The sequence below is a fragment of the Pogona vitticeps genome, chromosome 1, assembly GCF_051106095.1.
Source record: "Pogona vitticeps strain Pit_001003342236 chromosome 1, PviZW2.1, whole genome shotgun sequence".
In the NCBI taxonomy this organism is placed as follows: domain Eukaryota; kingdom Metazoa; phylum Chordata; class Lepidosauria; order Squamata; family Agamidae; genus Pogona; species Pogona vitticeps.
In genome coordinates this window covers 243,981,850-244,004,285 of record NC_135783.1, presented here as the reverse complement: position 1 = coordinate 244,004,285, position 22,436 = coordinate 243,981,850, and the positions used below count along the sequence as shown (strand labels likewise).

General features: G+C 41.9%; 1 protein-coding gene across 6 annotated transcripts in view; it reads left to right on the top strand.

Moving 5' to 3' along the window:
• Positions 1 to 22,436, top strand: part of SPTB (spectrin beta, erythrocytic) — a 148,062-nt gene that overhangs the window by 112,369 nt on the left and 13,257 nt on the right. For 4 of the 6 annotated variants that reach the window (XM_072985362.2, XM_072985359.2, XM_072985361.2 and 1 more), the window contains 9 exons: positions 1,140 to 1,270; positions 2,520 to 2,724; positions 3,215 to 3,589; positions 4,132 to 4,376; positions 4,731 to 4,869; positions 7,179 to 7,263; positions 8,218 to 8,414; positions 10,610 to 10,719; positions 12,363 to 12,441. In XM_072985362.2, coding sequence (XP_072841463.2) covers positions 1,140 to 1,270; positions 2,520 to 2,724; positions 3,215 to 3,589; positions 4,132 to 4,376; positions 4,731 to 4,869; positions 7,179 to 7,263; positions 8,218 to 8,414; positions 10,610 to 10,719; positions 12,363 to 12,441 — 1,566 coding nt within the window. Of the gene's footprint in view, positions 1 to 1,139; positions 1,271 to 2,519; positions 2,725 to 3,214; positions 3,590 to 4,131; positions 4,377 to 4,730; positions 4,870 to 7,178; positions 7,264 to 8,217; positions 8,415 to 10,609; positions 10,720 to 12,362; positions 12,442 to 12,612; positions 14,481 to 22,436 lie in introns of those variants that run through there. The other 2 variants (XM_072985364.2, XM_072985363.2) reach the window with 2 other exon arrangements.

The window sequence follows — 22,436 nt, the reverse complement described above, 5'->3', positions numbered from 1 at the left end:
CAACACCATAACACAATGTTGAAACATTGTTTTATGGGCCAGAACCTTGATCAGGTTTTTAGACTTTAAATGAGAAGTTCATCCATCTTCCAAGGCTGATCTGAGGCGTGTTTCCTTCCTTAATGTAAAAGTACTATCAAACAGAGGCATGTAGTAGAAAAATAACAGGTTCTTAAAATGCAAAGCAGTAGGCAAAGTGAGAAGTCACAAAGTTATGTGGCCATCTTGGCTGAGAGTCAGTCACATCCCTAGAAAACAACATTCTTTGCCCTCTTCCCTCATCTTACTCATGCTAAAGAGTGCATGAGTGGTACCCAGAGTGTGTGATATACACATACTGTGTATGCATGGTGGTTTATGAAGATCTGATTCCGGTCTTAGGATGTGTCAAGAAGAGCCAAAACCAGATGTGTATGGGTGCATGCATGTGCTCCTCTCTCACACACAAAGGTGTATTTTAAAAATATTTTGAATTCCTGTGTGCCAGTATCAAATACAGTATTTATATGCCTGGAGAGAAGAAACCAGTAATTGTCCTTGACAGAAGGCAACAGAAGATAATGAAACATAGAAGGAAAGTACTATCTGTTTCAGAATGGGGTTGGTGGATTCAGCAGTACTTGTTGCAGTTTGGTTTGAAGCTCTATCCCCTCTCTGTTCTGTATAATACAGTCCTTGTTTCTCAGAGGGGTTGTTGTTCAGCTACAGCACAGCATGGGGAATGGTATACCGAAAGCTCCCCTGCTAGTGGAGAAAAAGTGGACTTAATTAATAAACCTAATTAGAAAATGAAACCCAATCAAATCCTATGACTGAAGTCTTGTTGCTTAGCTTAGTAAGTCACAACTAGAACAGGCCCATTGAATTAATGGGGATTGGATCGTTTAATTCCTCCATAAATTCCATTGATTCAGTTGGCCTACTCTAGTTGTGACTTACTACATTAACCACCAGGATTTCATCCAATGTATGTTCCTTCAGAAAAAAAAAATCTGCAGATCTTGTTCTGAAAGAGACGGGCCCAGGATTATAGCCCTAGTCACTCTTGGCTTCCATACTGCCTCTTGATATTGGCTCTGCTCTGAAGTGTTTCCATTAGTAGGATCACATCAGCAGCTAAAGGAATTTTGTTGTCCCAGGATGAAGAGAGTGGTATTGTGATGCTGAAGCGGCACCTTCGTCAGCAACGATCCATAGAAGACTATGGTAAAAACATCAAACAGCTGGCTGGTCGGGCTCAGAAGCTGCTGTCTGCTGGACATCCAGAAGGGTATGTTTCATCAATATGGCTCAAGGAGATTTTAAAAACTGATGGTGTCTGCTGTCTCAGAGTTCCTTAGCAAGGCATTTAAGCAGAGCAAGTTAAGTTTTAAAGGAGGTTAATATGTGACTTATTCTAAGATACCCAAAATTTTACACATATTCATCAACATTTTGTTGCTGACTTGTTTTTCCTTATTATGTTACTCACAACTGTTTTGTACCTGGAGGAGGAAGGGGCCCATCTGAAAAAAGCAAAGTGACCAAAAACGTTATTCTAAATTCCCTCTTAGTTTGCCTATTAAATTATTTTGTTCCTCTCAAACATTAGTGGAAAATAAACATTACAGTGATGCCTTGCTTAACTATTTTAATTGGTTCCAAAAAAAACATCGCTATGGGAAAACATCGCTAAGTGAAACGCGTTTTCCCATAGAGATGCATTGAAAACCAGATAATCCATTCCAATGGGAACGGATTACCGTCCTTAAGCAAAAATTGCCATAGGAAACATTGCTAAGCGAAACGCAGTTCCCCCATTGGAATGCATTGAATAGGTTTCAGTGCATTTCAGTGGTTTTGACAGGTCTGTTTTCGCTATTTTAAATGTGTCTTAAAATGTTAAAAACTATTTAAAATGCTTGGAATCGTTAGTGCACCTTGTAAAAACTTTGCAAACTTAATTTGGCTTTGTTCTGAGTCTTCGTTAATTTTTGGTTAATTTTTTTCTCCCCCATTGGAATGCATTGAGTTTTACAAGGTGCACTAACGATTCCAAGCATTTTAAACAGTTTTTCAACATTTTAAGACACATTTAAAACAGCGAAAACAGACATCGCTAAGCAAAACAGGGGGACCTAAACTGTCATCGCTAAGCAAAGCAAGGTCCCGAACATCGCTATGCGAAATTTCCAAATTGGAAACATCGCTAAATGGAGCGCAAAATCGCTCCAAAAACCTCATCGCTAAGCGAATACATCGTTAAACGAGGCAATCGCTAAGCGAGGCACCACTGTACTTGTTTTGTAAGGAGGGAGGCAAGCAATAACAATTTTTCTGTTGTTTTATGGAAAGTATTTCATTGTCTTTATTACTCACATATGTTTGCCTCATTATTTGTTCTGTATTACTTTCAAGTTCTGCATTTATCTAAGCCAAGTTGAGGTCTTCAGAATCTTTATCCATTATGTATCTGCTAAATTGTGCTGTTCTTCTTTGGCAGATGGTATCTTAGAAACTTTTTCTCTGTGGTTTTTCAGGGAGGAGATCATCCGATTGCAAGGGCAAGTAGACAAGCAGTATGCAGGCTTGAAGGACCTGGCTGAGGAACGTAGACGTAAGCTAGAGCATATGTGCCACCTGTTCAAGTTGAAGCGAGAAGTTGATGATTTGGAGCAGTGGATTGCAGAGAGAGATGTAGTAGCATCATCCCCAGAGATGGGGCAAGACCTCGACCATGTCACTGTGAGCAACCTCTGTGGGAGTGTGTAAAGGCCAAGGCCATGTTTTTTAGCCTCCAGATTATTTTGAGATGTCTTTTTGCTTTAGGGGGATATTTTACCATGTGAATTAAAGACATAGAATATGAGTGGTGTTGTTTGGGCTGCACAGTTTCATGTAGTGGCTTGAGCAAAAATTGATGTCAGGTGAAATGGGACAATAAAATATATTTGGGGGGACTTATAGATGGTTGTTTGAAAGAGAAACTATTATATGACAAGTTTACAGATGGAGCTATATTTATCTGGAATCTTGTGACATCTTTTATGCCACCTTTAAACCCGTATGTTTTTGTGGGCAGGAATCCTCTCTTCAGTTCTGCTATTAGATAGAAAATATCTTGTCTCCTGGCAGAAATTGACTGTTGTTTTGTTAAGGTGTATAAAATGCATCCTGTTGGATGGCATTACAATTCTTAGGATGCTCATGTTTGTCTGGTTTGTTTCTTCGCCAGCTGCTGCGGGAAAAGTTCCGTGACTTCGCCCGAGAAACGGGGAGCATCGGGCAGGAGCGGGTGGACAGTGTCAATCTCATCATTGAACAGTTGATTGACGTTGGCCACCCGGAGGCTGCCACGATTGCTGAGTGGAAGGACAGTCTGAATGAGAGCTGGGCTGACCTGTTAGAGTTGATTGACACCAGGATGCAGCTGCTAGCTGCCTCCTATGACCTGCACAAGTTTTTCTACGATGGTGGCGAGATCCTGGTTCTTATTGAGGAGAAGCACAAAGAGCTACCTGAGGAGCTAGGTCTGGATGTCAGCACAGCAGAGTCATTCCACAGAATGCACACAGCTTTTGAACGAGATCTCCACTTATTGGAAGTGCAGGTAATAATTTGACTGGAATGTTGATGAACTGTATGGGAGAATATGGCAGAGTGTTTGTCTGGCAGAAACAGTAAGAAGCACTTATGCATGAATGGCCACCAGGACTGTTAACCCATGACTTTTGCCTTTTGGGAGACAGGGTTGGTTTATTTTACTTATAAGCTTGCTTTCAGATGAAGGCAGACAAAAAAGAAGAAGAAGAAGAAGAAGAAGAAGAAGAAGAAGAAGAGACCATCTGTTTGCTCTAGAGGTGATGGTTTCCCTTAGAATGACTTTGAACATAAGAAGTGAGATTTTTCCAAATGTCTTTGAAATTTAGGCTAGAAGAGACTATTCTCCTTGACATGCACACCTGAGTGCTGTGGTACAAATCTCACACCAGAGATTCTCAGCCTTTTCATTACCCAGTAAAACTGGCCACTCATGTTCCCTTCAGGAAAATGCGTATAGGAGAGTAGATACTCCAACTCAGCTGTAGTGTGTATGAACTGATGCTGCCCAGGATTATCTGTATAGTTCTGTCTTCTCTGGATTTTTGCCAGGTTCAGCATTTCCAGGAGGTGGCAGCACGTTTGCAGGCAGCTTATGCTGGGGAACAGGCAGTTGCTATTCACATGCAAGAGCAGGAGGTGGTGAAGGCTTGGAAGGCTCTGCTTCAAGCTTGTGAGGGACGGCGGGCTCAGCTTGTTGACACAGCAGAAAAATTCCGTTTCTTCAGCATGGTCCGGGACCTTGTATCTTGGATGGAAGTTGTGATCCGACAAATTGAAACTCAGGAAAAGCCCAGGTAACAAGAGGGAATGGAACTGTCCTCTCACGTGTTGCTGTTTCCTCTGTCCAGACCTTGGAGAAACCCCTGCAGTTTCTGACATACCAATGGAACCCTTAAGAGCTGCTTCTGTCTCCAGTTATAGTCTCAAACCCTTTGCAAAGTGTGACTTTCTAGAAAACAGTGTGGCTGGAAGTCAGTTGCATGTAATCTTTATTGGTTTAGTTAGGCATAGCATTTATCTACCTGATGGCATTTTCAAAACATGAAAAGCAATCCTGAACTTTCCAGCATTAAATACTGCATCACCGAGAACTGCTTGGTGTTATAAAGGTTATGCTGCTTATTTCTCAATTATCTCCCCCTTTTCAGGGATGTTTCATCTGTGGAGCTCCTGATGAAATACCACCAGGGGATAAAGTCTGAGATAGATACAAGGGACAAAAGTTTCACCACCTGCATTGATCTTGGCAAAGGATTGCTGCAGCGCAGGCATCATGCTGCAGCTAAGGTGAGGAGTTACCAATACAAGCTTTTCAACAGAGGTCAGAAACAGATCAGATGAGAGCTGCAGTTGGAACTGAATAGAATATTATGTTCCAGAGATTGCATTCTTTAAAGTTGCTCCAGAGATGGCAATTATTCTAACTGTTTGTACAGTCAACATGCAGAGGAAGTCCATTGTTTACCTCCTGATTGTGTTTAGTCGTATCCAACTCTTCGTGACCCCATGGACCAGAGCACACCAGGCTCTCCTATCTTCCACTGCCTCCCGGAGCTGTGTCAAATTCATCTTGGTTGCTTCGATGACACTGTCCAACCATCTCATCCTCTGTCGTTCCCTTCTCCTCTTGCCCTCACACTTTCCTAACATCAAGGTCTTTTCCAAGGAGTCTTCCCTTCTCATGAGTTGGCCAAAGTATTGGAGCCTCAGCTTCAGGATCTGTCCTTCCAGGGAGCACTCAGGGTTGATTTCCTTTAGAATTGATAGGTTTGTTCTCCTTGCAGTCCAGGGGACTCTCAAGAGCCTCCTCCAGCATCACAATTCAAAAGCATCAATTCTTCAGCGGTCAGCTTTCTTTATGGTCCAGCTCTCACTTCCATACATCGCTACTGGAAAAACCATAGCTTTGACTATGCGGACCTTTATCGGCAAGGTGATGTTTCTGCTTTTTAAGATGCTGTCAAGGTTTGTCATCACTTTCCTCCCAAGAAGCAGGAGTCTTTTAATTTCGTGGCTGCTGTAACCATCTGCAGTGATCATGGAGGCCAAGAAAGTAAAATCTCTCACTGCCTCCATATCTTCCCCTTCTATTTCCCAGGAGGTGATGGGACCAGTGGCCATGAGCTTCAGACCATTTTTTGCACTCTCCACCCTCATTACAAGGTTCCTTAATTCCTCCTCACTTTCTGCCATCAGAGTGGTATCATCTGCATATCGAAGGCTGTTGATGTTTCTTCCGGCAATCTTAATTCCGTTTTAGGATTCCTCCAGTCCGGGCTTTCGCACGATGTATTCTGCATATAAGTTGAATAAGCAGGGGGACAATATACAGCCTTGTCATACTCCTTTCCCAATTTTGAACCAGTCAGTTGTTCCATATCCAGTTCTAACTGTTGCTTCCTGTCCCATGTATAGGTTTCTCAGGAGATAAATAAGGTGGTGAGGCACTCCCATTTCTTTAAGGACTTGCCATAGTTTGTTGTGGTCCACACAGTCAAAGACTTTTGCATAGTCAATGAAGCAGAAGTAGATGTTTTTCTGGAACTCTCTGGATTTCTTTATAATCCAACGCATGTTAGCAATTTGGTCTGTAGTTCCTCTGCCCCTTCGGAATCCAGCTTGTACTTCTGGGAGTTCTCAGTTCACATACTGTTGAAGCCTACCTTGGAGGATTTTGAGCATCTCCTTGCTAGCGTGTGAAATGAGTGCAATTGTAGGGTAGTTGGAGCATTCTTTGGCACTGGCCTTCTTTGGGATTGGGATGTAGGCTGATCTTTTCCAAACTTGTTGGCATATGAAATGTAGCACAACAGCGTCATCTTTCAAGATTTTAAATAGTTCAACTGGAATGCCATCACCTCCACTGGCCTTGTTGTTAGCCAAGCTTTCTAAGGCCCACTTGACATCACTCTCCAGGATGTCTGGCTCAAGGTCAGCAAAAAAAACCTCTTGATTAGGAATCTCCAAACAAAAATGACCTAATTTGTAACTTGAAGAGTGGTGAAATCTCACTGGAGGATAATCAAATGCCTTTTACTTCTTAAAGCAACTGTGCTTCTAATTGTGAAGCTGTCATCTTGTCAGTTTCTGTCAAGAATAATGCACAAGGCAGAGTACATTAAGCATTTGAATTCCCTGCAGTTTATACATGAACAGAGCATACTCTTATTTCAGGACAGGTCTACTGCCATGACACTTCATTTGCATTCCAACTCTTGTCTTTTACATTGTACCATTCCTATCACATGGCACCTTTAATTGGTCACAGAACTACAAGGAAAATATCCCACGCTATACCTGTGTTTTGTGAAGATTTAATAGCTATTTTATGATATTTCACACCTAATGGGTGCCATCCAATGTGGGGTGAAATACTTGGGGCTAAGTATGTTGGATTATGGATACTGCAGTGTTTTAGCAGCCATGAGTTCTGATCTAAAAAAAGAGTTCTTATTTATTTCATTTTATATATTTATTTTTTATTTACCCATATTATAAATAAATATATTTGACAATAGGAACATCACTGTTTTAACTGAACAACCATGAAACTTATCACCAAAAGGAAAATTTCCTTCACTCTGTTTTTTTAATAGATAAAGGAGAAGCTGATGCAATTGACAGAGAAACGAAGGGAGATGTTGGAGAAGTGGGATAGACGTTGGGACTGGCTTCGTTTATGTGAGTATTGAGCAAGCTGTGATGTTTACCAGTAGGGGTGGCCTGAGTGAAGCTTTTCCCTACAAGCAGAACTTTTTTCTTGTGGGTAGATTTAGGACCTTATTGATTCCAGGTAAATTAGAATTTCTAGGCATATGCACCCTTATTATTTGTGCATCATATTTAGGAAGCATTTGCATCTTCTGTTGGAAATAGCAGTGGCTTCCTTCTCCATTAATTTTGGCAGTAACATTTTTCACTCTTGCATTTATTTGTGAAGGATCCCCTTGATGTTTGAAACTGTTGCTGGAATTTATTCTAAGATTAGTGCTGGCCACATGCAGCTGGTTGCTTAGGAGCCAGACTAGATGAGGAGCTTAATATGTCATTTGGCGTTCTACGTATTTTGACTTTTTAAAAAAATTGGATGAGTGAAGATTTCTATTGGCACAATGGCAAATGGAAAGACGGCATTTCAGCACTTTCTTCCCTTGGCATGGTGCTAACAACTAGGCTCCATTCCATGTTATTAGCTACAAGGGGAGCTTCTATTTACATCAATGAAAACTTCAGTTCTAGGGGGGAAATTAGTTTCAAGGCTGTGGAGAAAAACTTGTCTTTTAATGTTTCAAGTCTCCATGGGTCCTTTTTAGGGACAAAAGAGGAGTAAAAATGTTTTAAATAAACAAAACAAAATACCTGAACTAGTTGGGACTGAACTCAGATCATGAGCAGAGATTTAATTGCAGTTGTAAGTGTGAGTGTATGTACAAAAAAGAAGATAGGATTCTTGTGCCTTTGATAATTGTGTGAATGAGGAGATTTGAGCAGGTAGATTGTATCTTGTGAAATTTCCTGTTCTATTAAACTATTAAAGATATAGGAACCTTCCTTTTTTTATCTGCTCACCACATCCTTTTTCTTTTCTTTTCTTTTCCTCTTTCCTTTCCTTCCTTTCCCTTCCCTTCTCAACAGTGCTAGAGGTATGTCAGTTTTCCAGAGATGCCGCAGTGGCTGAGGCCTGGCTTATTGCCCAGGAGCCCTATCTGTCCAGTGGTGACTATGGGCAAACTGTGGATAGTGTGGAGAAACTGCTGAAAAGACATGAAGCCTTCGAGAAATCCACAGCCACATGGGAGGAACGATTTGCTGCTCTTCAACGGCTGACCACCGTAAGTCGCCCATAGAAGGCAATGCTTTTCAGTCCCTTATAGGCAAGTGTGTCTAACACCAGAGCAAATTGAGAATAATAGACCTGGTATTTTTTTTAAAAAAAACCACAAAACACTAATACTGTTTTTCATTTTATTTTCTTGTTAACATTTTTCATAAAATCTTTTTGAATTGTTTCTGCAGAGGAATCCTATTTTCCCCCATTTTGTTATATATCAGGAAAAGAGGTTTTTAGAACTTTGACATCAGTACTGTTGTACTGTCCTGGGTCTGTGAATAATGATGGGTGAAAATTTTGTTCATTATTTAAACAGTTTTGAACAAAATGTGATTGTGAGAGGAAGTGAAATTGGTAAATCTGTTCATTATTTTTCATTTTTAAAAAATTAGAATTTACCAACATTCACAGAACTGAAATGTGAGAAAGCAAAACTGACATATTGCCTACTCCTACCTTTGAATATTTTCAATGTGTGTCTACACTGCAGTTTACCCTGCAGTTTGTATTGGAGATGGTAAATTCAGTGGATTTTCCATTAACTACAAAGCACAAAGCTTAAAACGAGTATTTTAGTCCTTTTGTTTGGCCAGCAGGGCCATTACTCAATTCACATCACTTTTACTCAACAATTCGAGTCACATCACTTTCGACTCAAGTTTCTGGTGTGTGTGATTACCTATCTCAATGCCAAGGAGGAGTGGGTGAACATGTCCTAGGGTGTCCTACGGTGTCATTGACCGTGGACCATCTTTTCTAAAAAAATATTTTTCCAAGTGACATAGCACAATCTTGATATTGTGAAACTACGGTGTTTATCTGGCTTATGCTACATCAGAGAAGGATTGTCTGAAAATGCTGTCTGTAGGAGAAACATAGAGATTGGCACAAACCCTGTAGTAGGGCACTATATGCCAGTATAGCAGGAACATCCCCCTCAAGTCAGTGCCTCTACAAATGGGCAGGAACCACCAAACCAGCAGTTCGTGCCAGTTCCTCCTTCAGATGATCAGATGTTTGGCAGTTCCCAGCCCCACCTCCTCCACCAGGTACACACTGAGAGGCAGCATCCCAGCTTCCCTGTTGTGCCTCCTCTGGGCCCTGCCTCTGAGTAGGCACCCACTGGAGCAGGAGGAGCTGAGTAACACCACACACCTGTTCAGCTGAAACTGGCACCAACCACTAGTTCGATGGTTCCTGCCCATTTCTAAAGGCACTGACTTGAGGGGGATGTTCCTGATGTACACTGGTATCTTGACTTGCGATCGTCCCTACTTGCGAATGATTTGAGTTACAAACGGCTTCATTCGCAAAAAGTCGTTTCGACCTGTGAATGGAGCCTCGACTTACGAAGCAAAAAAAATACTTCCTTCCCTTTTTTGCTCACCTTAGATCAAAAGAAGAAATATATATATATTTAAAAAATCACCTCCTAGTGGTAGAATATGGATTAACCAGCTTTGCATTAGTTCCTATGTGAACTAATGCCTCTACCTACAAACAGCGCCTCGAGCTACAAACGGAAAACAGCAGATATGGATTAAATGGTATTCAATGCATTCCAATGGGAAGGTTTGACTCAATTTGTGAACTTTTCAACCTATGAACTTAATTCCAATATGGATTAAGTTCGCAAGTCGAGGTACCACTGTACTGGCATGTCTCCGCATAATGAACTGTTCTCAATGGTGGGATATGGAGTTGGGCCTCCCCAGCAGATCTTATAGGCAGGTTTATACAGGGAGATTTGCCTCCTCATGGCAGACAAATGTTTGGGACTTGCAGGTCCCAAGCATTTGTCTGCCATGAGAAGTAGGTTTAATACTAACATTAAAGCTCAGACTATCTGGTTGTCTTTCTATGTGCCTTGTAATGATTAAAATCTCTCTCTCTCTTTCTCTCTGTGGTGGCATATCCTCTTTGTGTAGTTACACCCTTAGTAAGACCAAGGGGCTAGAAGTGATGCAGCAGTGTAAACAGCAGATAAGATACAAGTGGGTTTGTGTAGTGGAAGCACAATGGGCCATGAAGAGATGGGGGAAAGGAACAAAAGCATTTGGGAGCTGAACAAGAGGCCACAGCAGGAACAAAACACACTCAATAGGAAATAGGGTTTATCGCTCCCTCTGTTCCAGCTTGTCATACATAAACTGGTGTTTCTAGCATCTCAAGGAGAACATCATAATTATTTTTCAGCTCGAATTACTAGGGAAGAGAAAAATCTCAGAGGAATCCTCACAGCACAAAGTAGCCAGGACCACAGACCTGGAATTTGACTTCGAACTAGAGCCAGAACATGAAGCAGGGTAGGTTATGTGGGTGTAACATGTGCTCTGACCAAATGCTCATTCCATCTAGCTACAGCCACGACAAACAGCGGTGTTCTGAAATCTTTTAATTTAAGTTCTGCAAATGTGTGTGTGTGTGTGTGTGTGTGTGTGTGTGTGTGTGTGTGTGTGTGTGTGTGTGTGTGTGTGTGTGTGTGTGTGTGTGTGTGTGTGTTTTGGAGTACTTTTAAAATTATTTTTAATAATTTTTCTTGCCAATCCTCTCAAATTACTTAATAGCCATGTATTTCATGGCAACCATAACAAAGCAACTTAAATTATAATACAGTACAATCATTTTACTTATACAGTGGTGCCTCAGATTACAACGTTAATTCGTTCCAGCGAAATCGCTGTAGAACAAAAACATCGTAATGCGGAAAAAAAGCCATTGAAATGCATTAAAACCCAGTTAATGCGTTCCAGTTGGCTAAAAACTCACCGTCCAGCGAAAATCCTCCATAGGGGTGACCATTTTTGGGTGCCTGTACAGCGAAAAATGGCACCTAAACACAGTGGGGAGCCATTTTGAGCACCTGGCGGCCATTTTGAAAACCCGACGATCAGCTCTTTTGATCGTCGGGAAGCGAAAATCAATTCCCGAAACAGGGAACCGATCATTGCGCAGCAAAATTCCCCCATTCAAAACATCGTTTTGCAATCGTTTTTGCAATCGCAAAACCTTCAACGTTAAGCGGATTCATCGTAATGTGGGTAAGCGTAAAGCGGGGCACGACTGTACAATATTTTACTAGTTGAAGGATTACAGCTCCTTGAACTGTCCATGCAGCATGACAAGTAGCAGTGCTGACTAGGGAATTCTGGGAATTTTCATATAAAAACACAAATGTGCATAACTATTTTTAATTAATTCATCAACATCATTACAAAACAAGAAGAAGCAGCTACAATAAACCCAACCATTGTTTATTTAGGAGCATTACTTACCATAAAGAGATAGAAACACATTGTAGATACTATCCCCTGTAAATGGTGACACACTGTAGTCCTTGTTTGTTCCTTGTATGGTGAATCTCACAAACTGTGTGTTCATTGAGGAGAAACAGTTTGGAATAGATTGAAAACAGTGCAGGAACTGGCCCACTATTGATCCCTTTTTTGTGTGCAGAATCATTTGTCCTGTACTGTTTTCAGCCTATCTCTACACTGATTTTCCTCATTAATTTATGGGGAAATTGGGGGTCAATTAATGGATAGTGAAACAGGCAGTTTATTTATTGAACAGAAGAAAGGACTGAAATGCTGTGCACTGGTGTCCAAGGAAATTATCCTATTTTATCTAAGGTACTGTAGTTGTCTAGTTGAGCTGATTTTCAGGTGCTTCTAATTTCATGGGGAATTTTTTTTATTTGGCCCGTCCTGAACTTGGCTGTCTGATAGTTTCAGGCTGTGAGCTGAGAGTTCCAAATTTTACATGCACATATAAATGTCTTTAAATGATTTTACTGCACTGGTTTACTGTTTATTTGGTGGTGATATGCTGTCTATAAGTATAAACATTTTAAAATAGAAATATATCCTTAAAAAGAAAATAAAACAACTATGTTTTCTCCCTACACTTATTTTAAAACTCACTGAACTATGTTCTTTGTTTACTGTAGGCCTAAAGAAGAGGGCGAGAAGAAGGTGGAGTTCAATCTGAAAGAGGCCCTTTCTCATGAGACAGAAGACTCATCACTGGTCAGTTGCTAGTTTTAGTTTCTCCTTCTGGGAAAACTCAGAATCGTCACACAGTTTTCTAGATTTGTTGCTTGTTCTAATCCTGGCAAAAGTAGTACCCAATTCTGTGTCTCCATTTTGGGCAAAAAGAAAAAAAAAGGAAGGAAACATTCTTATCTCTGGTTATTTCAGATGGCATGAGGGCAAGGTTAAACCTCCCCCTTCCTACAGATCTTGATACCGCTTGCCAGCAGGATGGAGAGGCATAGGACAATGCAGTGGGTACTTTTGTAAGTCCAGGGGCCAATTTTCTGTCTCGGGAATCCTACAGAGGCTAAACAGATGACCCAAAATATGAACAAATGAGAAACAAAGTAGATAGAACTCCATTTTCTGTTTGTTTTATAGGCAATTTATAAAGTTAAACGCTACAGGAGCCCTGGTGATCTACAAAAAAAAGTTAACTTGCAGCTACTGGAGGTGTCCAAGACTGCTTGTTAGAATGTTTGCTGGAGTGTAGAAAACTTTGGGGGGGGGGGGTAGGCTGAGGCAGTGTGACTCTAGGGGCTGTAAAAATAGTCTTGGTAGGATACATATCCCCAGGGTCACACTTTCAAAGAAATGGGAAGAATCATCCTCTGTGCGTTCATCCCTAGTGCTCCTGGCATGGGGAATTCATGTGCAACAATGGGAGCAGTGACCACCTGCGGCAGGCCACCCAGGTTGCATATTCCATGCCTTAGCACTTTACCCTGCAACGTTTTTCATGGTCTCCATTTCCTCCACCTATTATCCCCTGGTGGGCAATGTGGTATATATGTGTGTTGGTGAGGAGTATTTTCCCTCTCTTGTTTGTTTTGTTAATAGTATATATACAGTATATATTTAATTTCTGTTTGCACCCTTCCTGGTGCAATCCATCCTCTCCTACAGATTATATATCTGAAGAACAGGAGTGGTTGGGAACCTCCTGTTTCAACCTTCAGGTTTTTCACTCTGCCTCCAGAACACCTCTCTTTTTTTCACCTCCCACTGTTGGAAAGCCTTAATGTGCAGAGGAGGATTTCAAGGGAAGACCTCCTTCTCTGTTCAATGGCTTCCTGTTTTGTAGTCAGAGAAGCAAATTGTTTTATTGTATAGTCTTTGGATGTCCTCAAACAGATCAAAGATTTCCATCATAGGAAAGGTTAATATCATTGGTTTAAAATGTAGTCTACAATCCCAGTAACCTGAACCACATTTATGTGAAGTTCTTGGGTCTTTGAATTCACCATCATCCATCCCGTATGGGTCTGTGTCTCAGTGTAACCGTTATATAAATATCACATAAAAGTGGTATATTTAGCAATAGTTGAACAATGGTTTAGCAGTGGTTTAACAATGGCATGGTTTCTCAGGACAGTTGGATACATTAGGCCATGAATGAAAGGCACCCTTTCGTAACTGAGGGGTCTTTAATTCAGTGAAAGGCAGCTAAAAGAAGTTAATGACAGTGATTTTTTAAATCAATTCCTGCTGCATCCTACACACCGTTTTCCATTTGTGAGGGGTACATCTGGATTCAGCTTGTACTACTTGGTGAGAGGAAAATGCAACATATTAACTGCTAAGTCAGAGCATTAAAGACATATATATGTAAAACAAGAGTGCTCCCTGAAGGCATTTCATAATATTGGGGCATTTTAATATGACAGATTCATTCAGGCTGTCTCACAGGATCTGCTGGCAACTTCTATATTCTCAGCCATGAATGTCAGAAACTTTAAGCATCTTTTAAAAAAAAATATCTAGAGGATTTACATCTGAAGATTGAGGCACAGTATCTGACAGTTCTACTAGGAAAACATTGTTTGTTAGATATCAATAGTGTGAATCCAGATGAAGATAAGACATATATTCTTAGCTTAACCACTGATCACCTTCTCTGAAGTAATTCCTGAGGCACTTTCCTCTTTGCAGGCTTGATCCTGTGCAGCCAAAGAAGCTCTCGTTTCCAAGTGATTTTACTAATCATCAAATGCATCAAATGAATGAATAATACAGAGGTATTCACCACCTGATCTCCTTGCTGTTCCTGTGCAATATTTCCTGTTCACTGCCCCCGACTCCAATTATTTTATGGATCAAGAATATACATGCTCATTGGAAGTTTGCCTACATCCAGAAGACAGAGGTTTTACTTTTCCAGGCGTATGAGATACCCTATAGCAAACCTTATCTAATCTCTCCAGAGATTTTGTATCAAACCTGACACCATCACAACATATTTTGTACACAACTGTGTACATATGAACACACACAGTGCCCTTTCTTTCCCATTCCATTTTGCCTTCTTTATCAAAGTAGACCTTATGTGCATCCCTCTGGAAAATGTTAGTGGAAAAAACCTAAGGAAGCTTCTTTCTGCTCATGGGCATAGCTACAGAATAAGCTTAGGACAAGATTGTGGTATCATTTTAAGATGCAAGTTCAATTCTCTAACAAAACAGATATATAAAAATATCCCATGCGATATCCCTTTGCAGGGATGAGCAAAGTATGACCCTCCACATGTTGTTGGACTCTGATTCTCAATGTCCTTCATGATTGGCTGTGCCAGCTAAGACTAATGGATAATAGATAAGTACAGTCAAGGGGTGTTGTTAGGAAAGTAGTATTTTTCTGGCATCTTTAATACTGCTCTCTACCAGTCTGCTCCCTCCTTTTTGCATTCCCAGGAAATCCTGTGTGTATGGCCATGTTAGTGTGAGAGTAGAAAAAGAAAATGCTTGCACAACTTGAAGGATGTAATCTGTCATGGAAGGAAAACAGGGGAGAGTGCTGATAGTCTATCATTTCTGTTTCCAGGAATACTGTAATGTGGAAAAAGGAATGGCAGCTTCTCTGGGACAGAACATAAGCACATTCTGTTGTTCTCTTCCCTGCAGTAGATTCAAAGCTTGATTTTGTGCTGCAGGGCAGCATGATCGTCAGGGACAGAAAGGTGCCTCTGTAGATATAAACTGCCATTTGTTTCCTGTGTATATATGCCCCAGATCCTGTAAGTACACAGCAGTGTCCATGATAATTGCAGTGGAACTGATAGGAAGAAAAATAGAGTATCTAGACCCTCAGAAGCAGATTGAATACATCTTTAACAAGCAGGAGGGAGCAGAGCAATTTTGATAGCACTTTGTTCTTCAGCCTTGGATATATTGTCAGTTTTCTAAAGGAAATAAATCATACAAATCATGCCCCCGCCCCCGGGACCAGTCTTCCTTCTCTCTATGGAGCCTCATGCCACTTTTCAAAATTGCAGTGATTCTTGTGAAAGTGCAAAATACTTCCCCTTAATTGATATAAATTCAATAAATTTTCCCCAGATACATCTATAAAAATAATCTTATTATGAAAACCTTCTTTACTTTAATATATGCATGTTAACATATAATTACGGTAATAGCTATATTCTTCTTAATACCATTCATTTAACTGAAAATCAAATTATTGGGACAATTTCTGCTGTATAGGAAACATAGTGACACTTGGAATCTCTTAAAATGTCTGGAAGGCATTGCACACATTCTTTGGGCTTACTTTGTGACAGAAGGTGCTGCTTGACATATGTACAAAAACAAACCTAAAGTAATGTGTATTGATCTAATACACCAACAAAAAACAGCTCCTTGGTTGATATTCACAAATGATGTAAATAACAGCATACTAAGACAGATAAACATGGAAGTCTTCCCATTCAGATGCAGCTCTTGGCATGCTTGAGAAACACCTCAGTTATGTAGAAGAAACCAAAAACGGATGGAAAATTTCCCTGAGGAACAGCAGTGACAGTTGTGCAATAAATGTGTTTTCTTTCATCATGAAAAGGACACCACTCAAACGTCAGAACACATTCGATAGTTATATCTGTTTTTCAACTGCATACTCATGTGTACTCCACCCATCTACATGCTATGTGTCTTGTAAGGAAATTGTGTATCTGAATATTTTGAAACTCTCTGCAAGTGTCTAATTAGCTACAGGCAGCACAAAGTGTCCCATGTGAGGATTAGGCTTCACCAAAAACAAACAAAAGGTCTTGCTTTCTCTAATGGCATGATGACCAATAGATGCTTCCTTCAGTACCATTGCCTGATATGGAATTCATCAGGTGGTCTACAGACTGGCCTTCCCACTGCCAGATTGTTCTACAGCTGTTATCTGTCCCTGCAGTATCTAACAGCCTTTCTTCAAAACTTCTGTTGCTTTCTTATAAGCCTATATGCTTTTGTGTGCCAATGCTTTTCTCAGCCTCCTTCGTCTTACTTTCATTGCTGCTTTACTTCCTTCTTTGCCATCCTGATTCTCTCAGATAGCTTGTTTTTGAAATCCTGGAAATGGCTTTAATATCGTGCTTTTGCCAGCCTGATATTTGAGGGCATAACATTTTGCTCAAGGACTCAGCTTATCAAGGAATAATCACTATTGTATTGGCCTTCTTCCTTTTCTCACTTAATTCACTGGTAGAGTGTTTTTATTGGGTACGTCGTGCAAAATGCTCCTTCAGTCTGTGCCTGTCATCCATTATTATGTTTCTTCTCATGTAATCTTTTCTCTTCTTTCTGAATGCTTCAGTATACAGGACACTTCCTTTCAGTCCTGCTCCACAGAGCTTTGACCATACTTGTTGTTGAGTTCTGCTACAAAAAATCGAGCACTGACCTCATTTTTGAGCTTTTGTGCCAGCTGGTTGCTTCAAAACCTCCATCACTGCAATAATAATTGTAGCTTAACCATTAGAAAGGCTGTTCCAGACATTCTGTGATATCTTGACCCTATTTATTATGGCAAGCCAATTGAACTGTTAGTCACATTTGGCCTGAAAATATAGCAGGATCTTGGGGCAATCACTTATTGTTCCCAGTGAAGCTAGGAATAGAATTTTGGAGGGTGCCTACAAGGAGACAGCAAGAGCTTCTTGTGTCTTCTTCCTCTTACCTGCTTCAAGACTGTTAACTTGATGACCAACTACTGCTGGACTTGGTGACTTCAGGAATAACTAGGTTTGTATGGTACTCACCTTTATGTTTTTATGGCAAATAACAAAGGAAGTAGCAAATACTTTCATGCATTCCTCATCTGTAAGCTTTTCGTTTCAAGTCACTTAAATCCCGAGACCTGGCCATTCTCCATCATTAGTTTTCTTCTGGGGCCTATTTATTGTTAATAGTTACTCTCTGCACACATTTAAGGACATATTGCTGACTGCTCACTAGAACAGCTGGCCACGATTACAGTGGAGAAAACCTTGTTTCTGGACAAAATGATGTGCAACAGAAAGACTGCTTCTGAGTCACTCACAAGTACATTTGGGTTTCTAGGTATATTAGCAGGCCCTAGGACAATTTGTCCATCATTTACCTTGTTCGCCGCCACACTCCAAGAAAGCCTGTCACAACAAGATAAAGAGGGCAGCGGGTCACAGGAAATAAAGGAAGCACAGCTGCAGTTTTTGTGGTCCAGCTGGTTTTTCAGGTGTTTGTGTTGCAGCACTGAAAAATAATGGACTGAGAAATTGCAGGCAGCATGCAAGTGACAGCAAAAGGGAAAAAGAAAATGGACCCAGAAACAGGCAGAAAAGATGAAGACTTAGAACACTGGTTCTTAACCTTTGTTACTCAGGTGTTTTTGGACTGCAGCTCCCAGAAGCCTTCACCATCAGCTGTACTGGCTGGGGTTTCTGGGAGATGCAGTTCAAAAACACCTGAGTAACAAAGGTTAAGAACCACTGACTTAGAAGACTGTAAGGGAAAGCCTTTCTAGTAAAGGGGCAATATCTAGGTGTATTTTGCAGTGTGCATGCCTCACCCATGGTGGCAATACAAGCAATACAAGACAAACTGAGGGTGCAATTGTCCCAGGCTGGATTGCACTAGATCAGTGGTGGTGAACCTTTTTGGGCTCACATGCCCAAAGTGGGGGGGGGGAGGAGAACAGTGAGTGGTGTGCTGTGGCAGCAGAACCGGAAGTGGCCACGGCGGAACCCAGTGTGGTAATCATGCTAGTGTGTGTCAGCAAAAGTTGTTTTGTGCCATTTTGAAAGCTGACACTTAATCAGTTATCAATGGGCTTCAATCCACAAAATTCTCTGCCTTAATAACAATTGTTAGCCCTTAAGGTGTCATAAAGACTCCTTATTGTTTTTTGGGGGAAAATAGGATTATTGAGTGACTGTATCTAGGGGGATGTACCTTTGATTATGCCAGAAGTTTCCATCGCACACACACGTGAGTCAACAAAGTGGTGATGTTTCCAGGAGCTCATGTCTCTTCAACAAGACAAGAAGAATGACAGGCATGGTGCCCTACAATTGCCCTTCCCTGCCAAGTGCAATGAAATAAACTTTACTACCTTATTTGCTTTTCAGGCTGCAGAGAGTAAAGACCAAGATGAGCATTGTATTCTTCATTATAAAATGGTATATCATGATGTTTTATTTGAACTGGAGATACAGATACAGAAGCTTTGGCTTACAGGGCAGGTTTTGGCAAAATATATATTTCCCTCTCCTGCCTTTTGGTTTTCCATCTAGGGAATAAAAATGATTTATTTAAAGCATTGGTTCACAACCTTGTGTTCTTGGACTGCAACTCCCAGAAACCCTGCTGGCACAGCTGAAAGCTTCTGGGAATTGCAGTCCAAGAAACACTGATCTAAGGGACTCTTGGGGGAAATAGAAATATAATTTGAAATAAAGCATAGCACATTTTTGCTGTAAACCAGTTTAATCATAGATGATATAATCCCTGTCTGCATGACAAGACTCATCCAGCTAGTTCAGGGGTACCCAGATGAGCATTGATGCAGAGCAGTACACTTTACGTGGATACACAGAAGCATGTTTCCATCCATGGAGCTCCCTGTTTGAAGCAAATTGTTGCCTCCATAGGACACTAATTCCCAGTCTCAAGTTCCTTTTCATTCTGAGTGCAATCACATGGCGAAAAAGGCACACATCTGGTCACATTGGAAAGCGTTGCTCTGCAGGGATCAACCTCTCACAAAGCAACTCTTCCATCTACCAGGGAATAACTTCGGCCTGCCCCGCAAAAGAAGTAGCCATACAGTTGAACCAAAAAGGTCCAGCTTGACTTAAGAGCAGGATCTGGCTGCAGTTTCCTGCACGTTGTGTGATTGCCAGGAAATAGATCACAGTGGACCACTCCACAAATTGTCAGAAATGCAATCTGCTTATCCGCATGATCATACCCCTACTTTATTTATTTATTTATTTATTTTTAAGGGCATTTCAGTTGCCCTGTAATAAATAGCTGTTGGAAAATGTAGGGTGAAAGCATCAGAAAAACCATAGGCATCAAATGCAGCAAGTACTTAAAAGCAGCAGGGTAAAAATTACATGCACCAGAAGAGCATCTAAAAATATGATTCTAAAACTACTTAAAATGCAACATAGTTGCAGAAATGTATGAAAGATTATAAAATCCAGGTGGAATTTAAAAAGCTTTGCCTGGTGCGGAAAGTACCAGGTCCCAGTGAGGCTTCAAATAGGGCGAGACTCTGTTACAGGGAGTTACTGCTGAAAAAGGTCACTTGGCACAGACCTGCAGGTTTGCCATACATTAGGTGGACTATGCCAATGTGGATTTAGCTCCTGTAGTTTACCCTGTACTGTAAGGCTGGCCCAAGAGATCTTGCTGCTTGAGGCAAAGCAGAACAGAACAGTGCTGACTCTCTTCCACATACAGAAGAAAACTGGACTGGTAGCTGAATCTTCAGGACTGGCAACTGGACAGCAGTCAGAACATCTTGGGAGGGATAACTGTTTAAGGGGTGGAACACAGTCTGGTTGAAATACATACAGTCAGCCCTCGACATGAACGTCCCTAGATACAAACTTTTCAATTTGCAAACAGCTCCGTTGGCAAAAATTGGCATCGAATTGCGAACATAGCTCGACCTACGAACGAGGTCGAGGCTCCGTTCGCAAGTCAATGCCATTTTTTGCGAACGGAGCCATTCGTAAATGACTCCCTGCAAAAAGGCAGGGAGAAAGGGCTGGAAATTTGAATTTCCCGCCCTTTCTCCCTGCCTTTTCGCCTTCGGAGCTCTCAAAGGGCTTTCCCCCCAACATCGGAGGAAGCCCTTTGAGAGCTCCGAAGCCAAAAAGGCAGGGAGAATGGGTAGGAAATTGGAATTTCCCGCCCTTTCCCCCTTCCTTTTTGCCTTTTGAAATGCTGGAATGGATTAATTCCATTCCCATGCATTTTAATGGGAAATGGTACTTCAACTTACGAACTTTTTGACGTACGAATGCCGTTTCAAAACGGATTAAGTTCGTAAGTCGAGATACTACTGTAGTTCTGTTTTCCAAGAGAAGAGAGTGCCCAGGCACTGCCACTGCCACCTCCCAGCATATGTCGCTTGAGACACTTACCTCACTTTGCCTAATGATAGCCTTGCACTGTAGTTCTCTGTGTTGTGTGCAATATTAGATACACGTTGCAGTAAACACTGCAATCCACATCACCGGGAAGTCTAATTGTTGTCACGGGCTGCAGTCTATACATTTGCTTGGATATAAGTCACCTTGAACTTAGGTACTAACCTTGGCAGTGGTTCATTATACAGTAATTCAGTATTTGTTAAAAATACAAGAATGAAGGGATCTTATCTGTGGATTCATATCATTGACCTCACACCAAGTAGTTTATCTGGAATTAAAAGCTGTGCCTGTATAAGCACAAATCACAACCATGGAATGGGCCACTGCAATAATTAATGGGTCTTTCCTGGAGGGCAGATTTCCATCTGCCCTCAAGGAGACACTCATTAGGCCCATTAGGAAGAAACCAAGTTTGGCGGCGGACACAATTGGCAATTATAGGCCCGTCGCCAATGTTTCTTTCCTAAGTAAGGTGGTGGAGAGGGTGGTGGCCGACCAGCTTCAGGCGCACCTGGACGAAACAGATGCCCTGGATCCATTTCAGTCGGGCTTCAGGCCGCGTCATGGCACAGAAACGGCATTGGTCGCCCTGTGTGATGACCTACTGAGGGAGGCCGATGGGCAAAGTGTCCCTGCTGGTCCTCCTCGACATCTCAGCGGCCTTCGATACCATTGACCACGGTATCCTCCTGGGGAGGCTCTCCGAGTTGGGAATTGCGGGCCTTGCTCTGGCCTGGCTCCGTTCCTTCTTGGAGGACCGTCCCCAGAGAGTGCAGCTTGGGGAGAGCGTCTCGGCCCCGTGGAATCTCAGTTGTGGGGTTCCACAGGGGTCGATCATCTCCCCAATGCTGTTTAACATCTATATGAGGCCGCTGGGTGGGGTCATCAGGGGGTGTGGAGCCCGGTGTCATCAGTATGCTGATGATACTCAGCTCTACATCTCCTTTCCACCTACCACAGGAGAAGCCGTTCTGTCCCTTCAGCGCTGCCTGGGAACTGTACTGCAATGGATGCAGGAGAACGGGCTGAGGCTGAACCCGGACAAGACGGAGGTGCTAAGGGTGGGCGCCCCCACAGTCGGGAGTTTGGGAAACTCCCTCTCTTTTGGGGGGTGACCCTTCCTGCGAAGGATGGGGTACGCAGCTTGGGGATCCATCTTGACCGGGTGCTCACTATGGAATCCCAGGTGGCGTTGGTGGTCCGAACCGCCTTCTACCATCTCAGGCGGGTAGCCCAGCTGCGGCCCTATCTTGATGTTGGGGCGCTCACCACTTTGGTGCATGCGCTCGTAATCTCAAGATTAGACTACTGTAATGCGCTCTACGTGGGGCTGCCTTTGAGGCTGCTGCGGAAACTACAGGTGGTGCAGAATGCGGCGGCCAGACTTCTCAGTGGAGTGAAAAAATTCCAACATATTTCACCCACTCTGGCCGCTATGCATTGGCTGCCCATCCGATTCCGCATCGACTTCAAAGTGTTGATGCTTACGTATAAAGCCCTAAATGGTTTAGGGCCTCGATATTTGGCGGAACGCCTTCTACCACCACGATCTACCCGTGTCACTCGCACGAGCCAG